Source organism: Sphaeramia orbicularis, chromosome 22 (genome assembly GCF_902148855.1).
Source record: "Sphaeramia orbicularis chromosome 22, fSphaOr1.1, whole genome shotgun sequence".
NCBI classification, from domain to species: domain Eukaryota; kingdom Metazoa; phylum Chordata; class Actinopteri; order Kurtiformes; family Apogonidae; genus Sphaeramia; species Sphaeramia orbicularis.
In genome coordinates, this window is record NC_043978.1 from 21,577,241 (window position 1) to 21,599,415 (window position 22,175).

Consider the following 22,175-nt stretch of genomic DNA (forward strand, 5'->3'; position numbering starts at 1 on the left):
GAACAACTTAACATTTTAATCAACTGTTTTACATGAACCTGATACAAAACTCATGCCAAACATTCCTTCTGTACTAAAACTTTGTCATTTTTAACTGCAGAAACACATACACCACTAATGTATCACAAGACACAAACAGGTTATATTCTGAATTTTTGTTGAGCGAGAAAGTCACTCAAAAAAAAAAAAAAATTCAACCAAGAGGAACCAACCCAGGACTAATACTCCAAATGTACCTGAACCAGCATCTGCAAAGGTTTTCTAAAGCAAACCGAGAGAGGAAATTGCCAAAGTGGATTCACTCAGTCCCATATGAACACAGCCATTGTCCACTGAACACTGAAGTCCCTTTATTTGACCACTGTGCAAGAAGAATGTGAAGAAAATCCTGTTATGGCAAGGTAGAAGGCAAACAGTTTTGGTTTTATGACAGTTGTTTTTGTGACGGGAAAATATATTCGCTGAAAAGAGCACCTTTTTGTTTTATAAGTTGACTGAAAGGCTATTAAAGTGTACACAAAAGCAGTGACTGACTGCTGTTTTAAAATGATGGTTTCTGTTTCTTAAAATAAAATGCTGTCGAGTGCTTAAAGAGTGTGAAAACAAAAGGAGCTCATTCAGAAATAGAGCAAATGGGAGGAGGGTAAAACACTGCTATGGTAAGAGACGAGCTATTGAGTCTTTTCTACTGCAGCGCTGTGTCTGAAGAAGAAGAAAGGCATTCCTGGATGACTGCATGTTCGACAGACAAACAAACAGACAGACAGACAGACCCAGCCCCATTGTTCCTGCCGTCTCACTATCTGCTGATGACAGCATGTCTGCACGGCTAGACCCGCTTTTCTTCAAGGTCTGAACACCTCCCACTCACACACATTGGATCTTGACAAAAACAAAAACGGAGCAGTCCTAGTCGTCTGTAGTACTACTGTCATCACCACATGCCTCTTTAATGCTGACACACATACACACATCTGGGTTGTGTCTGGTGTTTCTCTATAACGCGTCTACCAACCTCGCCTGACCCCCCTGCCTCCCCCCCTGCAACAGTCATGCGAGGAAACAGTCTGCTACATACCGTGAAAATCAGGCAATAAGAAGGCAGTAGTTGGGGATGTAATTATCCAATTTATTTGCTGCATGTGTGGGTACAGTATCTGTGATGCCGGCGGTGGGGTTGTAATCCGCGTTTCATCGAGGTTCCAGATGTTACACAATAAAACCAAACAAACTTCACTCCCCCGAGAAAACTACTAAAAACTTCTAAAAAGGGAATAGCTTTTGTAAAGCCTACACACACTCACAGTTCGTAAATAATAATCCGGAGCGTCTCTGGTTTAGATTTGACATGATGTTTACCATGCCATGTGTGGTCAATCTGCAATGTGTGGAAAAGCAGCGAAAAAGTGAAACTGCTGTTCTGAGAGATGGATCTAATCTATTCTCCGCTTTGGTACAGTTTGATGTCAAGAATAGTCAAAAAATCTAAATCTAATTGAATCGAATGAATAAAAATGTCAACAGGTTTAACTAGCAGCAGTACACCAAGAGCAGGGGATTTCCTTTTTTTTTTTTTATTTTTTTTTTTTTACTTATACTGATTATTAGTAAAGACAGATAGTCAGTGTTAAGAGCTGGTACACATTTGCAGTTAAAAGTTTCAATAACTTAACGTCTCAGATAAAAATTTGTTGAGATCCTTGAAATAAAAAATTTTTCAATATCATCTTAAGACAAAAGCAAAAGGAGTTCCCAACAGTATTTCCTATAAAGTTGAATATTTTAACAGAAAAAACTCAAGAGTAGAGATGCATCGACGGACAATTCTGGGCCCATACCAACACTAAATGATAGTATATGTTGATACTGACATCATTTTCCGTTTTAATTTTGTTTTGTTGTTATTTTTCCCCCTATTTGGCCCTTATGTTTTATTGTCCTTCAGCCCAGCATCTGACAAAAGAATTAACTCACATATTTTTTTTTTAATGGTGGGTCAAAATGGAAGACACAGGGGGAGCAAGCATGGCACAGTATGTTGTATAACAGTCAAAAAAGGCATTGAATGTGATGCAATGCAAGTAGAATGGTGCTATAAAAGTCCATTTACCCCACAAAATTTACTTTCAATTAGTAGTCCTATTTAAGCAGCACCAGACTGTGGTACAGAATGTGCCTGCAGACAAAGATGTGGATGCATCAGATCCATAGTAAGTAGTACATTTTCAGTTTAACCTATTTGATCATAACTACTGATAATTTCAAAAATGTTGGATATTGTACCTGAAAATTTGGTAAAACCTAATAGGAGTGTCTCTTCTTATGTCCAATCAACACTTGAGGAGCTACACATTCTCAAAATCCTGATGAGAAAAAGGCTTGGTCAGTCAAAAAATACCATCTTCCTACATGCTGCCAACTCTGGCACTGTGTAAAACTTGTGTAAATGATTTTAGATTAGATAAGCATTTAAAATCTCTAAATGAATGACCAGTTCTACCTTTGCAAAGCACAACGTTATGTATTAAAACTGTCTTTTGGAACTTTTCAGTTCAGTTTTCACATCAGAGTAGCTGCTTCAAGTCAAGTTTCATTTTATAAGACGACTACTACAACTAAAAAGAAACAAAACTGCTCATTTTCTCATAATAACTCCTCTGTTCATTTCTTTTTTTTTCCTAATCCTTAAGTACAAACTAGTCTTAAATCCTTAAAGACCTGGAACTATTTTTGAAGCAGCATCCAGTTGAATTTTCCCTCAACATTTAACCATCCTTGAATGATTTAATCACCATTTATTGTAATATTATCCTCTGCATTTAGCATTTTTAAGTCAAAATCAGGTATTATCCTATATTTAATTTACAGATTATGTAGAAACAAAAGCTGAGAGTAAAATCAAAGGTTATTATATAAAACAGACAACTGAAGAAAAAGTGACTTTTCCAATAAAACATACCATTAACTGAACATAAAAAATAGAATAGAATAGAATAGAATAGAATAGAATAGAATAGAATAGAATAGAATAGATCTTTATTGTCACTATCACAGAAACCATGTAATGAAAATCTGTTAAGCGGATCTGTCTCAAACAAAAGCAAAAACACTTTGACTATGCAAAAATATCACACAAATTACTAAAGAAAAATATAGGCATGTGCAAAAGCTCCAGAATAAAATATTAAATACACATATGCTACTAAAGTACAACTAGAAATACTACTGAAATATACAAAAGCTAACTCTATGATGACAGATAATGTACAACAAATGAGGATATATGCAGGCAAAATAGGATATGGACAAGGTAAGATTACGAAAAACAAGGTGCATGTGTTGTGGTAGGATGAGTATCGCACTGAAAACAAGAAGCTACAACCACACTGATTTCTTAAACTCCATGGGTTTTGCCGGTGAATCAATATTGTACAGGGATATTCAGAAAGAATGAACTGATTTCATTACACAATATTTTAATAAGGAAAAGCAAAAGAAAACGCCAGCCAAGTCACAAGTGTTCTACTCACAATCAACTTTCATTTCCTGTCTTACAAGTGCTCAGTGTGGCCTTGACCTGCAGCACGGACAACATCAATGCGATAAGAGACGCGTATCAGCATATCATGACCCACTGAGTTGACCACGATCCAGTGACTTGATCGCTGTTGTTATTTGATGTTTAAGCTCATCAAAGTTAGTGGGTAGTGGTGGAACATAAACGCGATCTTTTACATATCCCCACAAGAAGTGAAGTCTGGGGATCTTGCAGGCCAAGTACAAAGAACAAGGTCTTGGGCCCCCTTCTGACCAATCCATTGCTGGGGCACTTTTTCATTTAAAAAAGCTCAAACTTAGAAAACTCCTCTTTCAAATGGTCACTGACTCATTCCATGATGACGCTTGAGAACTGAAGCAATGTGTCATGAAATTAGTTCATTCTTTTTTAATAACCCTGTAGAAGATGATGGCATTTCCACATTCACTACAGAGCCTCCAAACTAGAGCCCGACCGATATGGGATTTTTGGGGCCAATGCCGATACCGATATTGGGGGCTAAAAAAAAAAGCCGATATCCAATATATCGGCCAATATCCGATATTGGCCGATAACCGATATATTGGCCGATATATGAAAATAAGAACACTGATCTACACAGGATATAATAATCCTATATTAGATAATTGTGGACAGGTGAATAAACAGTTGCACAAATCTTTGTTTATCTCACAAATATAATTTACACGACTTTCAAATGCAAATTATGCAATCACAAAAATAATTAGAGCAAAAAATATTACTGAGCACACAATTATGTTTTCACTCACAAATTTTTATGTGTCTGCCTACACTGCACTACAACTTCTTATGTGGACGAAGAACTAAACTGAGCATGTGCAGAGTGAATTAGGAGAGTCCTAAGTTGTTCCTGATTGGAGCAATAGCAAGAGTTACAACTGACCCGTGTTACAACTGTCCCCAGTCTCCCCTACACTATTAACACCCAGGCCTGCCTGCAGAATCAAACTGTGAGGTAGACAGGAAGTGCACGGACATGGGTGTGTGTAGGGGGGTGAATACTTCATAAGAGGAGGGGGGATCCGTGATTTTCGGAGCGCACACACACACACACACAGGAGCAGCGAGCAACAGAATCTCCGCGCAACAAAAAAAGTTAATATATCAGCTACATTGGCTACATATTGGCCGATGTTGATTAATTGGTGATACGCTATAATTGGCCGGCCGATTAATCAGTCGGGCTCTACTCCAAACATCCAAATGTGTCATATCTGACGACCATGAACAGGCGAGAAACTGTATTTTACGTAAAATATTTACATGTATTGATAAGATTAGTGGTTCATTGGTTATTAAACATTTGTTGTGTAGATCTTTGAGGGTTAAGCTGAGACTCAGGAGGATTTCACCACATAAATCTTACAAATGTGTCCAAAATAGTAGAGTATTATTAAGCGTTGGTGTGAAGTACCGCAATTTTCTTCCACTCTTTCAGCATGGTTTAAGTTGATCTCACCGACTATTGGTCTGTGGTGAGTTTCCCCAGTGAGCGGTCTTGTCGGCCACATTACAGAATGAGAGCAGTCAGCCTTTCTGCAGGTGTGGCGTTACAGCGGTCGTCTGGTCCGATGCCTGTTCTGCCGGCCAGACACAGGGCTGCTGTCCATGGCTCCACACGTGGCACAGTCAGGGTAAACACAGGAAGAGCGGTCTCTTTCTACCTCCACATCCAAAGGGGGAAAAGCTGTGACTTATTCAAAACATATGTCAAATATACAGTATGCACATCAGGTTCAAGGCTTGCCAGCTTGGAATGCAGGCAGATCTCTGAGGAAGATGTGCAGCGCAGTTTCACATCCATTTACATTAAGGAATCATTAAAACTCACTCTTTACTGTAAATCATGGAGTTCATTCATTCAGGGAAGCCAAAATTACATCAACAAGAATTATTCTCAGTGCTTGTTAAACTATTTCATTCACAGTTTTCCTACATGCTGATTGAGCAGAGTCAATATTTAGACAGAGGTGGGTTCCATCGAGCCGACCGCTGACAGCCAACAGTTGCACAGTTCCTCTGTACTCAGAGAGCTGGGATGTGTGGAGTCAGAAAGGCCTGAGGCAGAACGGAAAAGTCCAGCCTGAGAGGTCAGACCCGAACAGAAAGAAATGAGGAAGGGCTGGGCTTCTTTTTTTTTTTTTCTTTTAACCGTGTCATAAGACTGTCTGACATGAGCTCATTTACAAACAGACATGCAGATTTAACTCTCAAAGACCTAAACTGCCACTGGTGGCCAACAGCATCTCTCGATCTAAAATGTTTAACAACTATTTAACCTCTAATCCTATCAATACATTGAAATAATCCAGATAAAACACAGTTTCTTAACTTTTCAGAGGCATCACATGTGCCTTTGTCTGATGTCCAGAGTCTACATAAGGAATATGGAAACACTGTCATCTTCTGCAACATCAATTCACCAGTAAAACCCATGGAAGGTCAAAACACGGTATTCAAAATCTCTGACGGGACATTTTAGTCACAATCTGACAGATTAGTGTTAATAAATGACCCACATTTTTACTTTCAAAGTTATTTTTGCTTTAGTTGTACCATAAGGGATTATCCAAAACAAGGAGCTACTTGTTTTTCAGAATAAATGTTGGAATGGCAAACAATTGAAGTTCCCTCTGATGGGACATTACTGTATTTTGACCCTGTAGTATGTTGTAGATGGTTGTTGTTTTCAGTTAACAATATATTATATATAGGGCTGCACGATTTTGGCAAAAAATAAAATCCCGATTTTTTTCCTCGAAAAACTCGATTTTCGATTTTGATTTTTGGGTAAAACTACAAAAGACAACAGAAGTCAGCATGTCGTTTTCATGAGCAGCCCACAATGCAAGGCACTGCTCCCTTCCTCAAATCTGTGATGGTATCACGGGATGGGCCCACAGAAGTTTTACTTTTTTCTTCATTCAATCTTTATTGAATGAAGTAGAGTATACAAACAATGTATACAACAAGAAAATAACAGAACACGTTTGCCAGGGGGAATACACTACAATACAATGTCCAAATCAGAGCAAATACTGATGTTTTTTACAGCCTTTTTGTTTCCAGATTTATCTAACAGCTTTAAATAAAGTTCAACATCTTTCAAAAAATAAATACCATTTGGTTTTGTGTTATAGAACTTACATTTGCGAATGAAAAATTTAGCAAGTAAGGAAAATAATTCAATTATATATTTTTTTTTTTTTTCCTTTTAGGGGTATCTGGGCCCACAGGGAAGCACAAGAGAGATGAAATCAATTTCACGATTTCCCTTTTTTAAAAATCATCCTACTTTAAAAATCCAGTTTTGATTTAAAATCGATTAATTGTGCAGCCCTAATTATATATGTATGATATAATGATTATGTAGAAAAATTCCCTTCTGTTTCTCTGCTCCGATACAATAACCACTAAATTTGACTGAGCTTTTATATGCATGTAAATTAAATACCTTCCTGAGACCCAGGGAAATAGCAATTCTCATTTTCTTGCATTAAATAATGGCCTTGATTGGAAACCGCATGATGCAACAGTTTTTTCAGACACATTTTTATTTATTTATTTTATGAAATGTCCTTTACAGTGGACAGAGGTTTTTTAAAGTCTTGTCCACTACAGAGGACATAATGCATTGCTGGGTCTCAAGAAGATATAGGAAAATACCTGGATTTCACTGAAAAATGCAAAATGCAGAGGACAACATTATAATGAATGCTCTTAAATCACTTAATAAAAGGTTAAGTGTAAGGAAAAGGTCATTTTAAGGAGTGAAAGATTTTATGTGTAGTCACCATCTCCCAGGCAAAACTGACATTAAAACTTGCCATCAGCTGCTAACAACTCATCTACTCTGCTTTGTGTAGAAATTCAACAACTTTTCCTTCCATTTCTTTGCAGGTTTTCCGCCCGACTGCGAGTTACTCAAACTTCACATCCATTCATAGGCTCGCTGGTATTTTAGCACTGACACACTTGGTGTTTTACGGCTCCTCTGTGAGCACTACAAAGACCACTGTTGGACCCGAGCCTTAACCGCCAGCTGCCAGAACTCACACTGGGATGACAACATAGGCTGCGGGACTTTAAGTGTCAGAGAAAACACACTTTGATTTTAACTGCCGATGTGTTGTTCGGGGCGTTTTAGGTTTTACTAGGTGAGAGACATGGGCAGGACTTCAGTTTCCGTTTGCTTTTCCCAGACTGTGTACTGCTCAGCATGTTCGGATGTAAATACTTCACTGGAAATAGTTTAATTTGTAGAGAAAAATCCCCAAGCTTACCACTAAAAGGTTTCACGTTTACCCTATCATTTAGCATTTGTCATCAGATAAAAGCAGGAAGGGTAAGCACATAAACAGACATGAATGTAAAATTATCTAACTTTGAACAAAGATAGACAAAAATGACTGTGGAGCCAAATTAAAATCTGTTAAAATAGTCGACTTTAACCCATAAAGACCCAAACATCCACTGATGACCAAAACTATCTGCTAATCTAAAATGTTTAATACCTGTAGAACCACTAAACCTATCAATATATGTTAATAATTAGTGTAAAATGCAGTTTGTCATCTTTTCATGGTCATCAGACAACATTAATTCACCAGGAAAACCCATGGAGTTTGATCAATGACAGTGGTTGGAGACACTTGATTTATGTTCAGTTAATGATATATTTTGCTGAGAAAGTCACCTTTTTTCTTCAGTTTTCTCTGTTTTGTGATAACCTTTGAATTTACTTGGAGTTTTCATGAACTTCTAAATTAAATATTTGAAATTTCCTTTTTTTTTTATGTGTACATGTGAGTGCGGGTGTAATGTTCTTGTTCTGACACATATATTGGATACAATAAATGACTTTTTTACATTGTAGTTGTTCTAATTTCAATAAAAAGAGTTTTTTAAAAAATATTGGAAATATAGGAAAATGCATGACTTACAGTGAAACATGCAAAATACAGAGGACAATATTATAATAAATGGTGATAAATCATTTAAGAAAGGTTAAATAGAGAGAAAAAATCTTTTGGGAACCCACACAAAAGTAGCACTGTGTCTTTAAGGTTAAGGGTAGTATGTAATGAAGTTAATAAACTAGCAGGAGACTGATAAAAGAGTAAGTCTGTAGGAGGAGCTGGGAAATAGGGACCAAATGTGCTCCGCTTTGAGGGAGGAAAAAAAAAACCTCTGACTTCACCTTTGAGTTTCCCTTTGGCTCTTTCCACAGATGTATGTGTCAGCCTCGTGGTGTCAGAGCAGAAGCGCCCAGAGGCAAAGTGCCCAGCAGTTACTACATAGTTTTATGGAGTATAATGATGCCTGAGAGAGACAGAAGGAAAATGACCTGCTTTCTCCTGGAAAACACTGAAGTGAGACAGAGTGTGAATGTGTGACTGTAGGCTTCAAAGCACACTTCAGTCACACAGGACAAGAGCTTCATTTTAACGTGTCATTTTCAAGTACGACGGGGACAAAGTTTGGAAAAGTGCTTTGTCTGACATCAACCCAAACTCTCTAGGCTTCAAGAGAACTTTATTGTGAGACTGTACGCAGTAGAAAATATTCTTGGTCAGTAAATTAAAGCATATATGATTTTAGACATTAATATCTTTTGGAAGCATAAGTTTGCCTTTCTATGCTAGGGTTGCATCAATAATCTGCCAAAATAAAATGAATAATACAGGGGGGTTACAATTCAATATATTGTGATATTCAGGCATGTAGGGACTTAAAGTCTAACTTTAAGAAAACTGTCATAGTATTAAAAAAATAATAAAATAAGACAAAATCAGTGGGGAAAAAGTAGAGAAATGAGATGGATTGTAACAGTACCATTTATCAGCTTTTGTTTATTTTTTATTTTTTTATTTTTTTTAATTAAAATAAATTAAATGTCTGCCACAAATCTTTACACCAAATCTTAATGTAACATGATGAAATGTTTCTGGGAATCAATACAATATAGAGCACTGAAATATGAAGTTATCAGTGGCGAGAAAGCAATAATTTTTTGATCCAATAAGAAATTTTATCATCATTTACACATACGATGTTCGTCAATTTAAAAGATAATTTTGTGCACAAACAAAGTCACGGTTTGTGGTAAAGATAGTAAAGAAACATCTACTTTTGTGTTGAACAGCTGAATGGACTGCGTCTCTTGTCATATGTAATACACGTCACTAACAGTTACTCAGCATACTTTACCTTTGTTTTTTTTAAGGCTTAAGTAAAAAAATATTAAGAGGTGAAAATCACTACAAGGCTGGTCATCTTCAGCAGCTTCAATAGATCATGCAGAGAGACAGTTATGACGTCACATCTGCACTTTGAGGCAAGTATTCTTTTGTATTCGTGCATTTTCACATTCTGTAACTTCAGTTTTACCATATACTGCTACTTTCTTTACTTCCAAAATGATGTTTTAGTGGATCGAGGAGTTTGAACAGACTTAATGTGACTAAATATGTAAAAACGAGCTTTAACAGTGCTCTATAAAGGATTTCAACTAAATGTACATGCAATAATAGAAACTCCATATAAACCCAATGTGATTGTTGTAAGCAAAACAAGCCAGATTGACGATGTATGCAATTTAGGTCAAAAAACATGAGTGAAAATTGTAAAATTATTGAAAAGCATGTTCCTATACTTAGTAAAACTATTTTTGTGAGCTGCCATAATAGAGCAGCTGGCTATGGTAAGGGCTGAATCTGTCACGCAAACAATCATTTATACAAATGAAAAAAGATCTATTTCCTGTTGCTGTGGTTTTCTGAAAACTTAACATTGCATCAGTAAACTGTATCAATATTTCTCATAACCCTACAACATTCTATGACAACTGCAAATCCACAAGTATTTAACAGATACAATACAAAAAAGAGGAATTGGAATAGGCAAGTGTTGCATAAGTCTGGTAATTTGTTAACTGGTGAACATTAAATGATCAAATTCAGTTAAATGTTCTCAAGCCAATTGATGATCAAACAGCTAGTTTGGTAAAAAGCCATCTGACTGCAATTTTCTTCAGAACCTCCGCAGAGCTCCTGTTAAATAACTTCCCCACCGCAGATGAAGTCTAAGTCTGTTCTTTGAGTGAAAGTGACAGCAGGACAACACAACGGTGAAGATTCACTCCTCCCACAGCACCCTGGCCCCAAGCAGAGTAGGCCAGTCAGGACTACAAATCAATGGTAGAGTTCATTAATGAAGAGGTAGGGCCTGTCAGGGGACAATAGACCACAACGGGAGCCGTCTCTGGAAATCTGGGCCAGGACACTCTGATGGATGAGAAGCACTTTAGGTTCGTCTTTACCCCCTAAGCCCCTAGTGTCCGACCCCCTTAACCTCTGTGAATGACCAGTTTGGTTTCACTTCTGGCTCCTTCGGCATCACCCTCCTCCAAACAACCAGAGTGAATACGCCTCATAAAACCCCAGTAATCCAATTCCATCTCACATCCCATACATACAATAAAGACCAGTGGTGCATCTAAGTGAGAAGAATCATATCACATTCAAACAGTCAAAGTCTATTGGGTAGATAAGAGAGATCATGGCTTTGAATTGATTGGGACAGGACTGTGACCTTCACCCTGGGGCAGATCCATAGGGAGGACTCCTGCATCCTAATGAGGGTTTGGACAGAGCCTGTATATGGATGATAACAAAAAACCATCTTTGGACGCACCTTCCATTTAGGCTGAGATCCCAGGGGTGGAGCTGAGAGACAAAAACACAGCTTTGTTCAAACAGAGGTGAAACATAAAGTGACGGGGCTGGAGCTCTCTGGTCTAGTCCGTTTCTGGATCTGCAATAAGGTCCTGAGGCTGGAGAAAGGAGACGGGACAGTGCTTGTCATGCCAGAAAATCCCCTTTCAATTACAGGAAGCATTAAGCTTCTTAGGTGGCATTCTGAAGTCTGGTCAGAGAGGCCAGGGGTTTTGGTTGCTCACTTGGGACCGAACGGCACATTTAGACGGTGTATGCGTGAGAACTCGTCGATCCATCCATGTGTCTCTAAAGCTATTAGATGTGGATTGTCCCTGCATCGATAATCCTACAGTCTGAAGCCTTGTTAAAACTTTCCTCCAGGCCACCTGTTCCAGAGGGGCAGCTGTTGTCCCCTTCCAGACCACAGCTCGTTCCCGCCAAACCATGCGTGGAATGGGGGGAGGAATCTCAGCTTGAGAGGGCATTCCCCCGGCCCGGGAACAACTTGCAGCAGACACAAGCTGACAGACTGACACAAGAGTTATGAGAGCACACTCACCCTAGGACGTTAACAAATCGGCCATAAATCACCACACTTTAAATGAGACGTTAATATCATAGGAAGTAATAGAGTAGAACAACTGTTCTGTTCTGCAAAAACAGGTTAGATAGATTACAGATTAAGTAGTGATGCCACTGGTGTAACAAGACATTACTATAGATATGACCTTGTCCTAACAGAAGATTAACTTTGGTAAAATGGGGTGTGATATAACATTATCCAATCTGAGTTTTCCTAGTTTGTGCATGTCCTCACGGATATACACAAACCAGAGTTTTTAAAAATCCCACTCTTAAAAAACATGGTTTACATGTGAACACAAGACCTAAATATAGTTTGTTTCATGAGTCAAACTCCCAACAAACCGGTTCTTAAGTTTGCAAGTTGAAACTGAACTGGCAGTGACACCAACCAGGAACCAGCACACATTTTACAGCAGTGGAAAGGGTGAATAGAAAAACATGTAAGCAACTGTACTATTGACTTTTCTGAAAAACTCATCACTTTCTATCATACTTAGAAGCTGTATGTGAACCGCAGAGGGCTTTTGTGGCCGGCGCTGTCCGTGTCAACAGTGGCTTGAGCATACTGTAAATGCCATGACCATTCCCTGGGGTACTCACCAATAATCTCTGTACAAAATCAGACAGCAGAGTAACAAGCCATTCAAGCACATAGCTGGCATACCAGTGTGATGGACCTCTGTCGGATGAAATAATAGCCAGATGGAAGACTAATGAAGCTAGCCCTCAGGACCGATCTCTGCCCCTCACCCTCTTCAAACCAGTAACAGCCTATGAAAAGCTGACTTGGCTATAAATAACCATTATTCATCAGGGAAAAATGAACTAAGTGAACAAAGAGATATGGGGCAGAAGGAGAGGCTTGGTGGGTGGTTGGCTGGCTGGGTTTCTGAAACTCAGTATGGAGGACACAGAACATGCAACAGTTCTGTTTTCTCTGCTTATTGGAGATGTTGTCTGAGCTCAAACGATGTACAAGCTTCAAAAACTTCCTTGGTCAAAAGATCAAAATGCTTAAGATGTTATGTAATAATGCAATTAGAATAGGAAGCCAGTAAGATTGTACCACTCCCAGGCTCCCAGGAAACTAAATATGACATTTGCTGATGTTTATTTAATCTCAAATGCCTACCACACTGGAATCCTAGAAGTTCTCGGTGACACTACATGACATATGACTCAGTGACATATCAAAGTCATGAAAGGGTTTTAAACAGACACCAGGCCACATCATTGCATTTTACAACTGAACCAGTATTTTGTTTATTTTCTTACTAACAGGGGTTTTCCTATGTCAAATAGAGGAAGAGTTGGTACTTTCACCTAGGTTAAACAAATACCTTCTACAGGTAACTTCACAGCCTGGCCAAGAGAAAAGTCCCCACCTGGATTTACAACACTAAAAAAATAGAAGACACCCTTCCACTTGATAATTACTCCAGTGATTAATATGTTTCAGTTGCAATAGGTTATTTAACCCAAACTGGTGCAATGAGAAGACTGTCATTTCTAAAAATTACATAAATTTGCATGGGAACATGAAGATTGCAGATGCCAGGATTCATCAGACTCGTGTGAAAGAGTGGTCCAGGGAACATGAGGTGTCATTTTTACACATGGATTGACCAGACCTGAAACCCATTGAGGATCGCTGGAAGGTACTGAAGATGTGCTGAAGACTTTACACAGTGACCTAACTCTCCATCATCAATACAAGATCTTGGCAAAAAAAAAGTTACAACTATGGAGAAGTATTGTGACATTAATTGTGACACCACAGAAGCATTGTGTGGCATTCAGGATACTATGGAAAAAGTGTCAAGTAATCAAAGCTAAAGACAGTCCAACAAAATACTGCATGTCTGACTTTTTTTGTTTGTAAAACAAGGGCAGCTGTCAGGCTAAAACAGTATGATGATCAGTTCTGCTGTTACTTAGGCCAACCAAGAATAGATAAGACAAAAAAGTTACTATCACTAAAGATTTACTGACTGACTTCATTATCTATAGTTTGGACAGACAGTTCAACAGCCAATAAAAAAGTTCAGCTCCATTCTACACTAGTAAAAACTTTATTTGGTAAAACTCTAATCAGAAAGACTCTTATAAATGGCAAAGTATAAAGACACTTAATCCAACCACTTAACTTTAGTACACCTAGCCATATCATAACCTAGACTACACCTTGCTTTATTGCTTTGCTTGTCAGAGCTAGAGGTGGCAGGAAGATTGAGTTCTCTATGCAGGAAAAAGTCTGGATTAAGCTTTGTCCAAGTCCAGGTGAGCAGTGCAAAGCAGCCAAGTCTTTAAATGCAATAGTGTTAAATGCTATGTAACTGTCTCTGTAAACATGAAGTGAACAATACTGAACAAAGTGTGATTGCAAGTGTAAAAGGTCAGAAGTAACTTGGGGATATTTTTATGAATGCAGTCATACATGGAATGCCCAAGACCACATTACAGACAAGCACCGTACTTGTCAAGTGACATAATTACAAAGTGCCTGTAATGTCAGGAAACGTATTGTGAGTCTGTCTGTGTGACTGTGTGCAGCTGACATGCTGATCAAAGCCTACACTGCTGACAACACAAAAGCTCGTCTTGAATGTCAATTGGCGATTGCCGTTTTGCAGGTACTCAGCAATGAGTCAGATCTGTTTCAGACCTATTGAAAGCAGTCAGCCGACACCTTAAAAGAATTGTTGATCTAAATATACACTGATCCCTACAACTGGATCGCTTAACCATAGAAAAAATATAATGCTTAAGAAAATGCTCAGCGGGCTGTAAATGCAGTATTTGCCCGTCTTCATACCTGAGCAAGCCTTGGACGCACCTGAGATGTGTCTAAGGAGACAACTCTATTGATCTGATCATTTTTGGAGCCTCTCTTTAGCCGGCAGGATTCAGCAAATGGGGCATAAAAAGGATAAATGCTAAAATAGAACAAACATGACTAGAGTGCATGTCAGTTTCACCATCAGACATACATCCACATGAGATTTCTTGAGTGAAACAGAATCACTGGAGCATTTGAACAACAATCAATACGTAACACAGAGGTCAGCTCAGCCCTGAAGGCTCCTGCAAATGGAATGCTTTCTTTTCCTACATTAACAAAAAAATATTTCAGTCAATTATTAATCATTTTAAGTGGGGAAAAAAGGGAAGAAAGTTCAGAGAGTGAAACCTGGGATCCTTCTACTTGTGTACAGAAATATTTTGCATTTCAACATCAGCCCATGTATGTGTCACAGTGTGAAACAATTTCCACTTGCCAAGCTATGAATACCACAACAGTGAGTCACTCAATAAACAGTGGAGCTCCACTAATGAAGATGAAATTTACAACACCACTTGAAGTCCAAGAGGCTATAACATAAATACTTGTCATTAGGTTTCATAGTAGGTCACATACAGACTTCAATTGCACAGTTTTGCCTGTTATTGAATAAATTCACTGTCAGCCAACTGAAACTGGGAACGGAAAACCAGTTCCTGGACTTTTAACACTCCCTCTCATGTCTTGCCAGGGAAAAGTCAACATAAATGTGAAGGAAGAAAAGCAAAGTTACAGAAGCACAAAGGGGGGGGGGGGGTCACAACAAAAAGCCCAGCACCCTCTTAGTGGATAAACAGGTTTTTATTGCTGCGGTTTTTACACAGACTCTCTCCGAATGGCCTCTAATAGCCAGCAGTTTAAGACTACTAGTCTAATTAAGGTTGTGTCAGTAGCAATTAGGTTCAGAAAGACATAATTACAAAACATTGTACTCCCATTTACATAAAACCTCAGAGTGCTTGAGACTCCTCTCCGGTTAATGTGTTTAAAGGCCATAAACAACCAGACAGAGATCAGTTAAAGAGGTCTTTTAAGAAGGTGAGTCTGTAAGAGCACCAGCTATTTTAAACAAAACTCAATGTGGAAACAGAGCAGGAGATGCTATAAGACACCGAGGTGGAGAAGCATGACTTTGATAAGAAGATAGATAAAATAGAATAGATTTTTTTTGTTGACAGAACCTGTTTAAACAGTTGACAACCTTATTCTGCTTTTATTTGTAACAGGACTGAGGAGTCATAGTTGTGTACAGGGCAAATATTACAACATTCAGTATGATATAGTAACATATGCTGATGTACTTGTATAAAATTTGTGCTCAAGTTTGTTTTTTATGTCGGAAACCACTCTGTTGACATTAGCCAACTCCATTTCTAATTGGAGTACTTGGCCTATATTCATGATAACAATCTGTATACCAATTTCTATGCAAAGAACTCAGGTAAAATTTTCAATAAAAATCTTTATTCTTGCTCCAGAGTTCTTTAGCGCCTCTTTTCTGCTCCTCTACAGCAGCAACATCATTCAACACTAGTGACTCAGTGTTTCCCAATTTGAAGCACATACAATGCACAGTGATGAAAATGAAATTAACCACACAAACAACACTTCTCAAAACACATTTGTGTGTGTGCACATCTGTGCAGAAAAAGGCACAACCAAGCTTATTAAACCACAAGAGCCGAACCGAACCCAGAACTAGCAGCCTATGAAACTACAAGAGCCATAGCTGCAACAGAGAAACCAACCAAACACAATGAGACAATTAGACTATAAATGGTAAGAGCAACATTGCTGTCATTTGTTTATTTGCCAAGTAACTACAGCCTTTATTAATTTGACTTGCAAACAATCCCGATAATGTTACCACTGCTGAGCTTGAAAATCATTAATATTATAATCTGACATCAAATAAGGTATGAAGCCAAAAAGAGCCCTTTGTGACTCTGTGTTTATTACAATGACAGAAACTGATCTGTTCTTACATTGTTTCTCACTGTAGAGATATAAGTCAATGCTAACTTAAATAAGCTAATGTCAACAAGTGACTAGTTCCAGTACAATACAGACTCCAACACAAACTTCACATGTAAATCTTACATATTGAACCTTTAATCCAAAAAGCAGGCATTGTAAATAAACTTCATCTTCTTCTTCATAAAATAGCTTGAAAGCACAATTAACTATCTGGTTTATTAAACATTTACTTATGAGTACAAATTAACCATTAAACTTAAAGGCTCAGTTTGCAAGATTTGCACATTTATGCTGCAGTCAGTGTTTTGTCAAGAGTAGGTAACAGTAGTTAGTGTTTAGAATGCAACTGCTGTAGAGGAGCAGAAGATGGGCACTGAGGAGCTCATGAGTAAATGCAATAATGATAGTGGAAAAACTGAACTGAGTCCTCTGTACAGGCCATTATTGTCGATTTCAGAAAGGGAGTTCCTTAAGATCAACAACAGAGGAGCTCCCAGCACAGACCAGCCTGAAACACACACTTCATTTAAGCATGCACACATGTTGAACCTTTAAAAGAAAGAATGATGTGACAGTCATTGTGATAAATAACATTTTCCGCTGTACCACCTAGTCCTGCCTCTAAATTACATGTACGAAACAAAGAGATGGACTCGAGCCATATGGGATGGAGGATTTTCACACTAATCACACTTTACTAACAAATTAATCTGCTCTGCAAACAAGCAGCACCCACAGAGGACAGAGCAGATGCCTTTTCAACACAAACCGATTAATCTTAAGACTTTGCATAAAGAATAAACCAATGTACTGACCATAAAACCACTGAGGCGGACTGCGAGAAACAATGTTAATCTCAATGTCAGCAGCAACTCCGACAGCCCATTATCAAACTGGAAGGTGCCAATTCACATAACATGAGGGATCCACTGAAATGATACACCAGTCCACTGTAGCATTACAGGAGTCAGTGCTGCTCCCATCAGCCTGTCCTCAACTGTCAGTTCAAAGCAAAGAAGTGAATGCTTATATAACAATCTGCAATGCAATGCAGGAAAATCTAGAATCAGCACAATGCTTGAAACTCAGCACAATGCTGAAAACGGCAAAGTCTGATATTTTTGTTTTCATTTGACACTCATGAATATATGCATGAATATTCTGCATGAATGACCTTCCCGCTTACTTTAGTCAAAATGTTTAACCTTTTATAGTTCACTCATAGAAATACTCTGATATTCAAAATTTCAACCTTAGTGTGTTATTGGAGGACATAAGATTTTATTACTTTTGTGAAATTTTTCAATTTTTTTAGTATGTAGAAAATCAAGGTCAATGAAGTTACCATATTTGGTTCCTTACCAGTAAGTGGCAAAAAAAAAATCCAATAAGTAAATATAAAACACACAAGAAAAGCACACGTAAGGTGAAAGGAGCATGTATTCTAGAACATTAGAACATCACTTTTAGAACATTACAAGAACATGAGTGCTGATACAGACTTTGAACATCATTCCTTACATTAGTACCATTACTTCATGGTACCTAACGAAGCAGGTACACTCACTGTTCATGCAGAGGTGGACCTTACACACCCTGTAGACCACGTTTGATTGTTGCCTCACTGTCATATAATGTATGTGGAAATTACCAAAAATAGTCACTTGCCAGAAACGCCAAAAGAAGGATGTAAGAGGAGCTCGTCTGTATTCTTGACCAACCCAGCGTGTAAACGTATGCAAATAAGTATTTGTTTGCATGCGTGCGTTTGAGATTCCAGTGCGGTGGGCGGACAATAAGTGGAAGTGTTCCCCATCCACTGCAGTGTTTAATTGGTCAAACAGACTGAAGTAAGCGAGGTCTTGTTGTCTCAACAATAAAGCCTTGTGTTCTGTGAGGCTGAGCGTGGAGAGGTCAATGTGAAACAATAACACGCTACTCCACGGCTCTGCAACAACAATTCAGCAGCTTCAATGGCAACACAACTTTAAAAAAACTTGCTGAATTAGGATCTCAACCCAACATTTCAACCTCACAAGCCAACAATTACTGCTGACCTACTATTTGCAGCAGTTAAATCCAAAGTCTTAGTTGCTTACCACTACAGAACCCATTCCTCGCTAAGCAGGACTGAGGTGGTTCCAAATAGAAGATTAACTGATATATGCTTTTTTTTTGGGGGGGGGGGGGGAACAGCTGCAATAAATGTGTCTGAGGGTAAATTGAAGCACCTGTCAGCCTAAGCAGGTGTATGTCTGGCTGCCTGGCTGACTCCTCTACAAACATAGGTTAAAAATAAAGCCCCAGCCCTCACCAAGGTGCAGAGGATCAGGGAGCTTAAGGTAAAGTTGACACTGAGCCCAGATGTGGATTAGCAGAGTAAAACTGACATTAGAAGCCAATTCTGTGTCTATTTTTACAAAAATAAGTGCACAGTGACACCTCATTACTGTCCTAATTTTACTTCTCAAAACTTTTTCACACTGAAACTGAAAGAACCCTTTTTATCCCCCCCTCATCTCACCCCAGCGTGAAGTGTGCCCGAAGCCGAGACACAGTAACACACATACAAGCCGGCCATGTGGGGAAATCTATTTTTACTGTGAGACAGGGCGAGGCTCTGCTATAGAGTGCAAAAAGCAGGGAAACTGTAACAAGGGAGGGAGGGAGTCAGTGAAAGGCTGAGAGGGAACAAAGCGGAAGTGTCCTTCCTCCTGATGACCTGCAAGTTAAAGGAGGAACACAAAGTGCTCTCTGTCCACTCGCAGTGTAATGCAGCAGGAAACTGGGCCAAATGCACAAGACTTCTTCCTTCTATCACTGCAAGAATAACCATTTGGACAAAATAGTTGCAAAGATCAGAACTTAAATATTGTCTACGATGGCTCACAGAGTTTTGACAATTATCTTTATGAAGATTATGCAGAATTTTCCTAACACATTCACTTCATGTTTGAGAACATGCAAACGAAGATGGGTTGAAGCTGGTGACTGATTGAACAAATATGGATAAATAAAGTTGTTAACGCCCACTGTATGTAATCTAATCATACAGTAACAACATAGGTCAGATTATGTTGCATTTTCCAGCCACATTCACTTCCTGTTTGAGAATATGCAAACAGAGATGGGTTGAATTTGGTGATTTATTGCACAATTATAGATAAATGAAGTTAATAAGACCTACTCTATGTAGTATAATCTGCTCATTTATAAGATTTCAATATAAATGTGCTCTGTTTTTGGTGGTTCATCATTGAGAATTCAATACAGACAGCTGAGCAACAAACACTACTGGGATAGAATAGGAATAAGCATGAGGGATTAACAGAAGTGAGGTGATGTTTTTTAATTTGGACATCTGAATATCCTTATGAAACCCTAAAAAAGAAAAGGTTTCGGCTTTTCTACATTAAATAATTGCATTTATTGGGAACAGCATGATGCAACAGTTTTTTCAGAGACATGTTTTATTTGTTAATAGAATGTTCTTTGCAGTGGACAGTTGTTTTTTTGGGGTTTTTTTTTTAAACACACATTTTGGTTATCCAATGTAAATACTGTCAAATGAGTTCATTTTAATTTGGTATAGGCCTATTTTGTTCATTGTTCTGGCTTGAAGTCAAAGGACAGGAGTGAGTATTTAAAATGTTATGTTAAGTTATTTGATGATGAGAATGGGGGTGGGATTAAATACATTTTTCTTCTTCCCACTCCTTTTCGAGTATAGATGAATGATTTTCTTTGGAATTTTGAATTTGCATGTATTCTGTAAATGCTCAAAATCAACAAATAAACAAACAGTGCTTCTTTTTTTTTTTTTTTTTTTAGTAAAGCTGAGAGACTCTTGTTCCCTATAAGAGGACAAAATTGCATAGCTGGGTCTCAGAAGGATCAAATAAAAAAGAGATATATAGATTAATCCTTTCATGCATAGTGGTCACTACAGTGGACAGTTACTCTACAGCTTTACTCTTGAATATTCATGGGTTTTGTTGTTTTAGTTCCATATCAACCAACACAGTGAACACTTATGCATCATCTCAAACTGCAATTCATACCATTATTGTAACTTTGCTGTTCTTGATTGGTTCTTAAGTGGAAATCAATTGTTAATATTTATTTTTTTGCATATTATCTCCATGAAGCGAGTAATAAGTAGTATTAGAATACGTTAAAATGTGAGAAAACATCAGATTAGCTGCATTAAACATGATTTCATTTCACTGTTTTCATATCACTTTATGATATTGGGTTTTAAATACATGTTTCTTTGCTTCAAGAATAAAATTCATGGTGTAGCTGAGTGGACATTTTGTAACTCCATGAAAAACAGGTTGATTAAAAAAAAAAAAAAAAAAAAAAAAATCACATTGTTTGTATTTTTTCCTGCCTAAAGAGGAATAAAAACAATCAGGGAAAAAAAATCTTGATTAAGGTTCTCATAATTCATGCATGAAAGGGTTAATATTAAATATCTGTCCCATTTTGGTTGAGTTTAGTGTTTATTGCATGGATAAAGACTCACCTCCTCCAAAGCAGCTACTGTATTCCTGCAGTGGGACATCCTGGTGGTGAAGTTGGAAGCAGTCGGCGATTTATAATCTTCATTGGTCTCTGCCACAAACTCTGAAACTGTGATTTGGTCTGGCATAATTAATCCCTCAGCAGATAAAACGCACAAGAAGAAAAAGAAGAAGAAGCCCTTTTCCTAATCCCCTCTTGTCTTGTTCAGTTCTAGGATAGAAAAGTTCACAGTAGAGTCTCTGCAAGTCTCCCCGGGTAGTCGTGAACCATCTCGGTGTGTGTGTGTGTCATTCCCTCGGTGCTGCAGCGGTGCTCACGCCGGCTGGAGGAGTCGTAGTGTCTCCAAACGCACCACGCAGCCGCTCCAAGGTGATGGATAGGTGAAACCCCCTTGGCTTCGGCCCGGTTTACACCCTTCCCATTCAGCTTCACAGATCCGGTCCCCGCGCGGAAAAAGTGTGCGCTTTTCCGACTAAAGATCCCAGGCGTTTTTTTTTTCTCCAAAGCGGGGTCAACTTCTCCTCCGAAGCCCCGGGAAACAACAGCCCAGGCGTTTCAACGGGAGCGCATGAAATTGACAAAGGTAGAGGAGGGGATTCAATGGACTCGGAGCAGCCAATGAGCGGCGGCGGCTGGTCATCAGCAGCCAATCAGAATGCACAATAGGCGTGGAATTGTGCTGCGTTCATGTACTCCTCGTAAACTATCACATCGACGTAGTAAATAGTCACTGCTGCGTTAGATGCGGGGCTTTCAAAGTCATTTTAGTTCAGGGGTTACATACAGCCCAAAAAAATCTCAAATGGGTCAGACCAGTAAAATAGCATCGTAAAAATCTATAAATAACTATAAATTTTTGTTGTTTTAGCGTAAAAGAGTAATTGGTGCAATTTTTACAACATTATGCCTCAGCTTTTTATTTATTTATTTATTTGGTTTATTTGAT

At 38.4% G+C, this 22,175-nt stretch overlaps 1 protein-coding gene across 3 annotated transcripts in view; it reads right to left on the minus strand.

Moving 5' to 3' along the window:
• Positions 1–21,803, minus strand: part of asap2a (ArfGAP with SH3 domain, ankyrin repeat and PH domain 2a) — an 89,990-nt gene extending 68,187 nt beyond the window's left edge. For all 3 annotated transcript variants that reach the window (XR_003934473.1, XM_030126387.1, XM_030126386.1), the window contains exon 1: positions 21,231–21,803. Coding sequence is in view for 2 of the 3 variants with exons in the window: in XM_030126387.1 (XP_029982247.1) it covers positions 21,231–21,356 (126 nt within the window). In the remaining variant the exon portion in view is untranslated. The remainder of the gene's footprint in view (positions 1–21,230) is intronic.
• Positions 21,804–22,175: the final 372 nt, after the last annotated feature.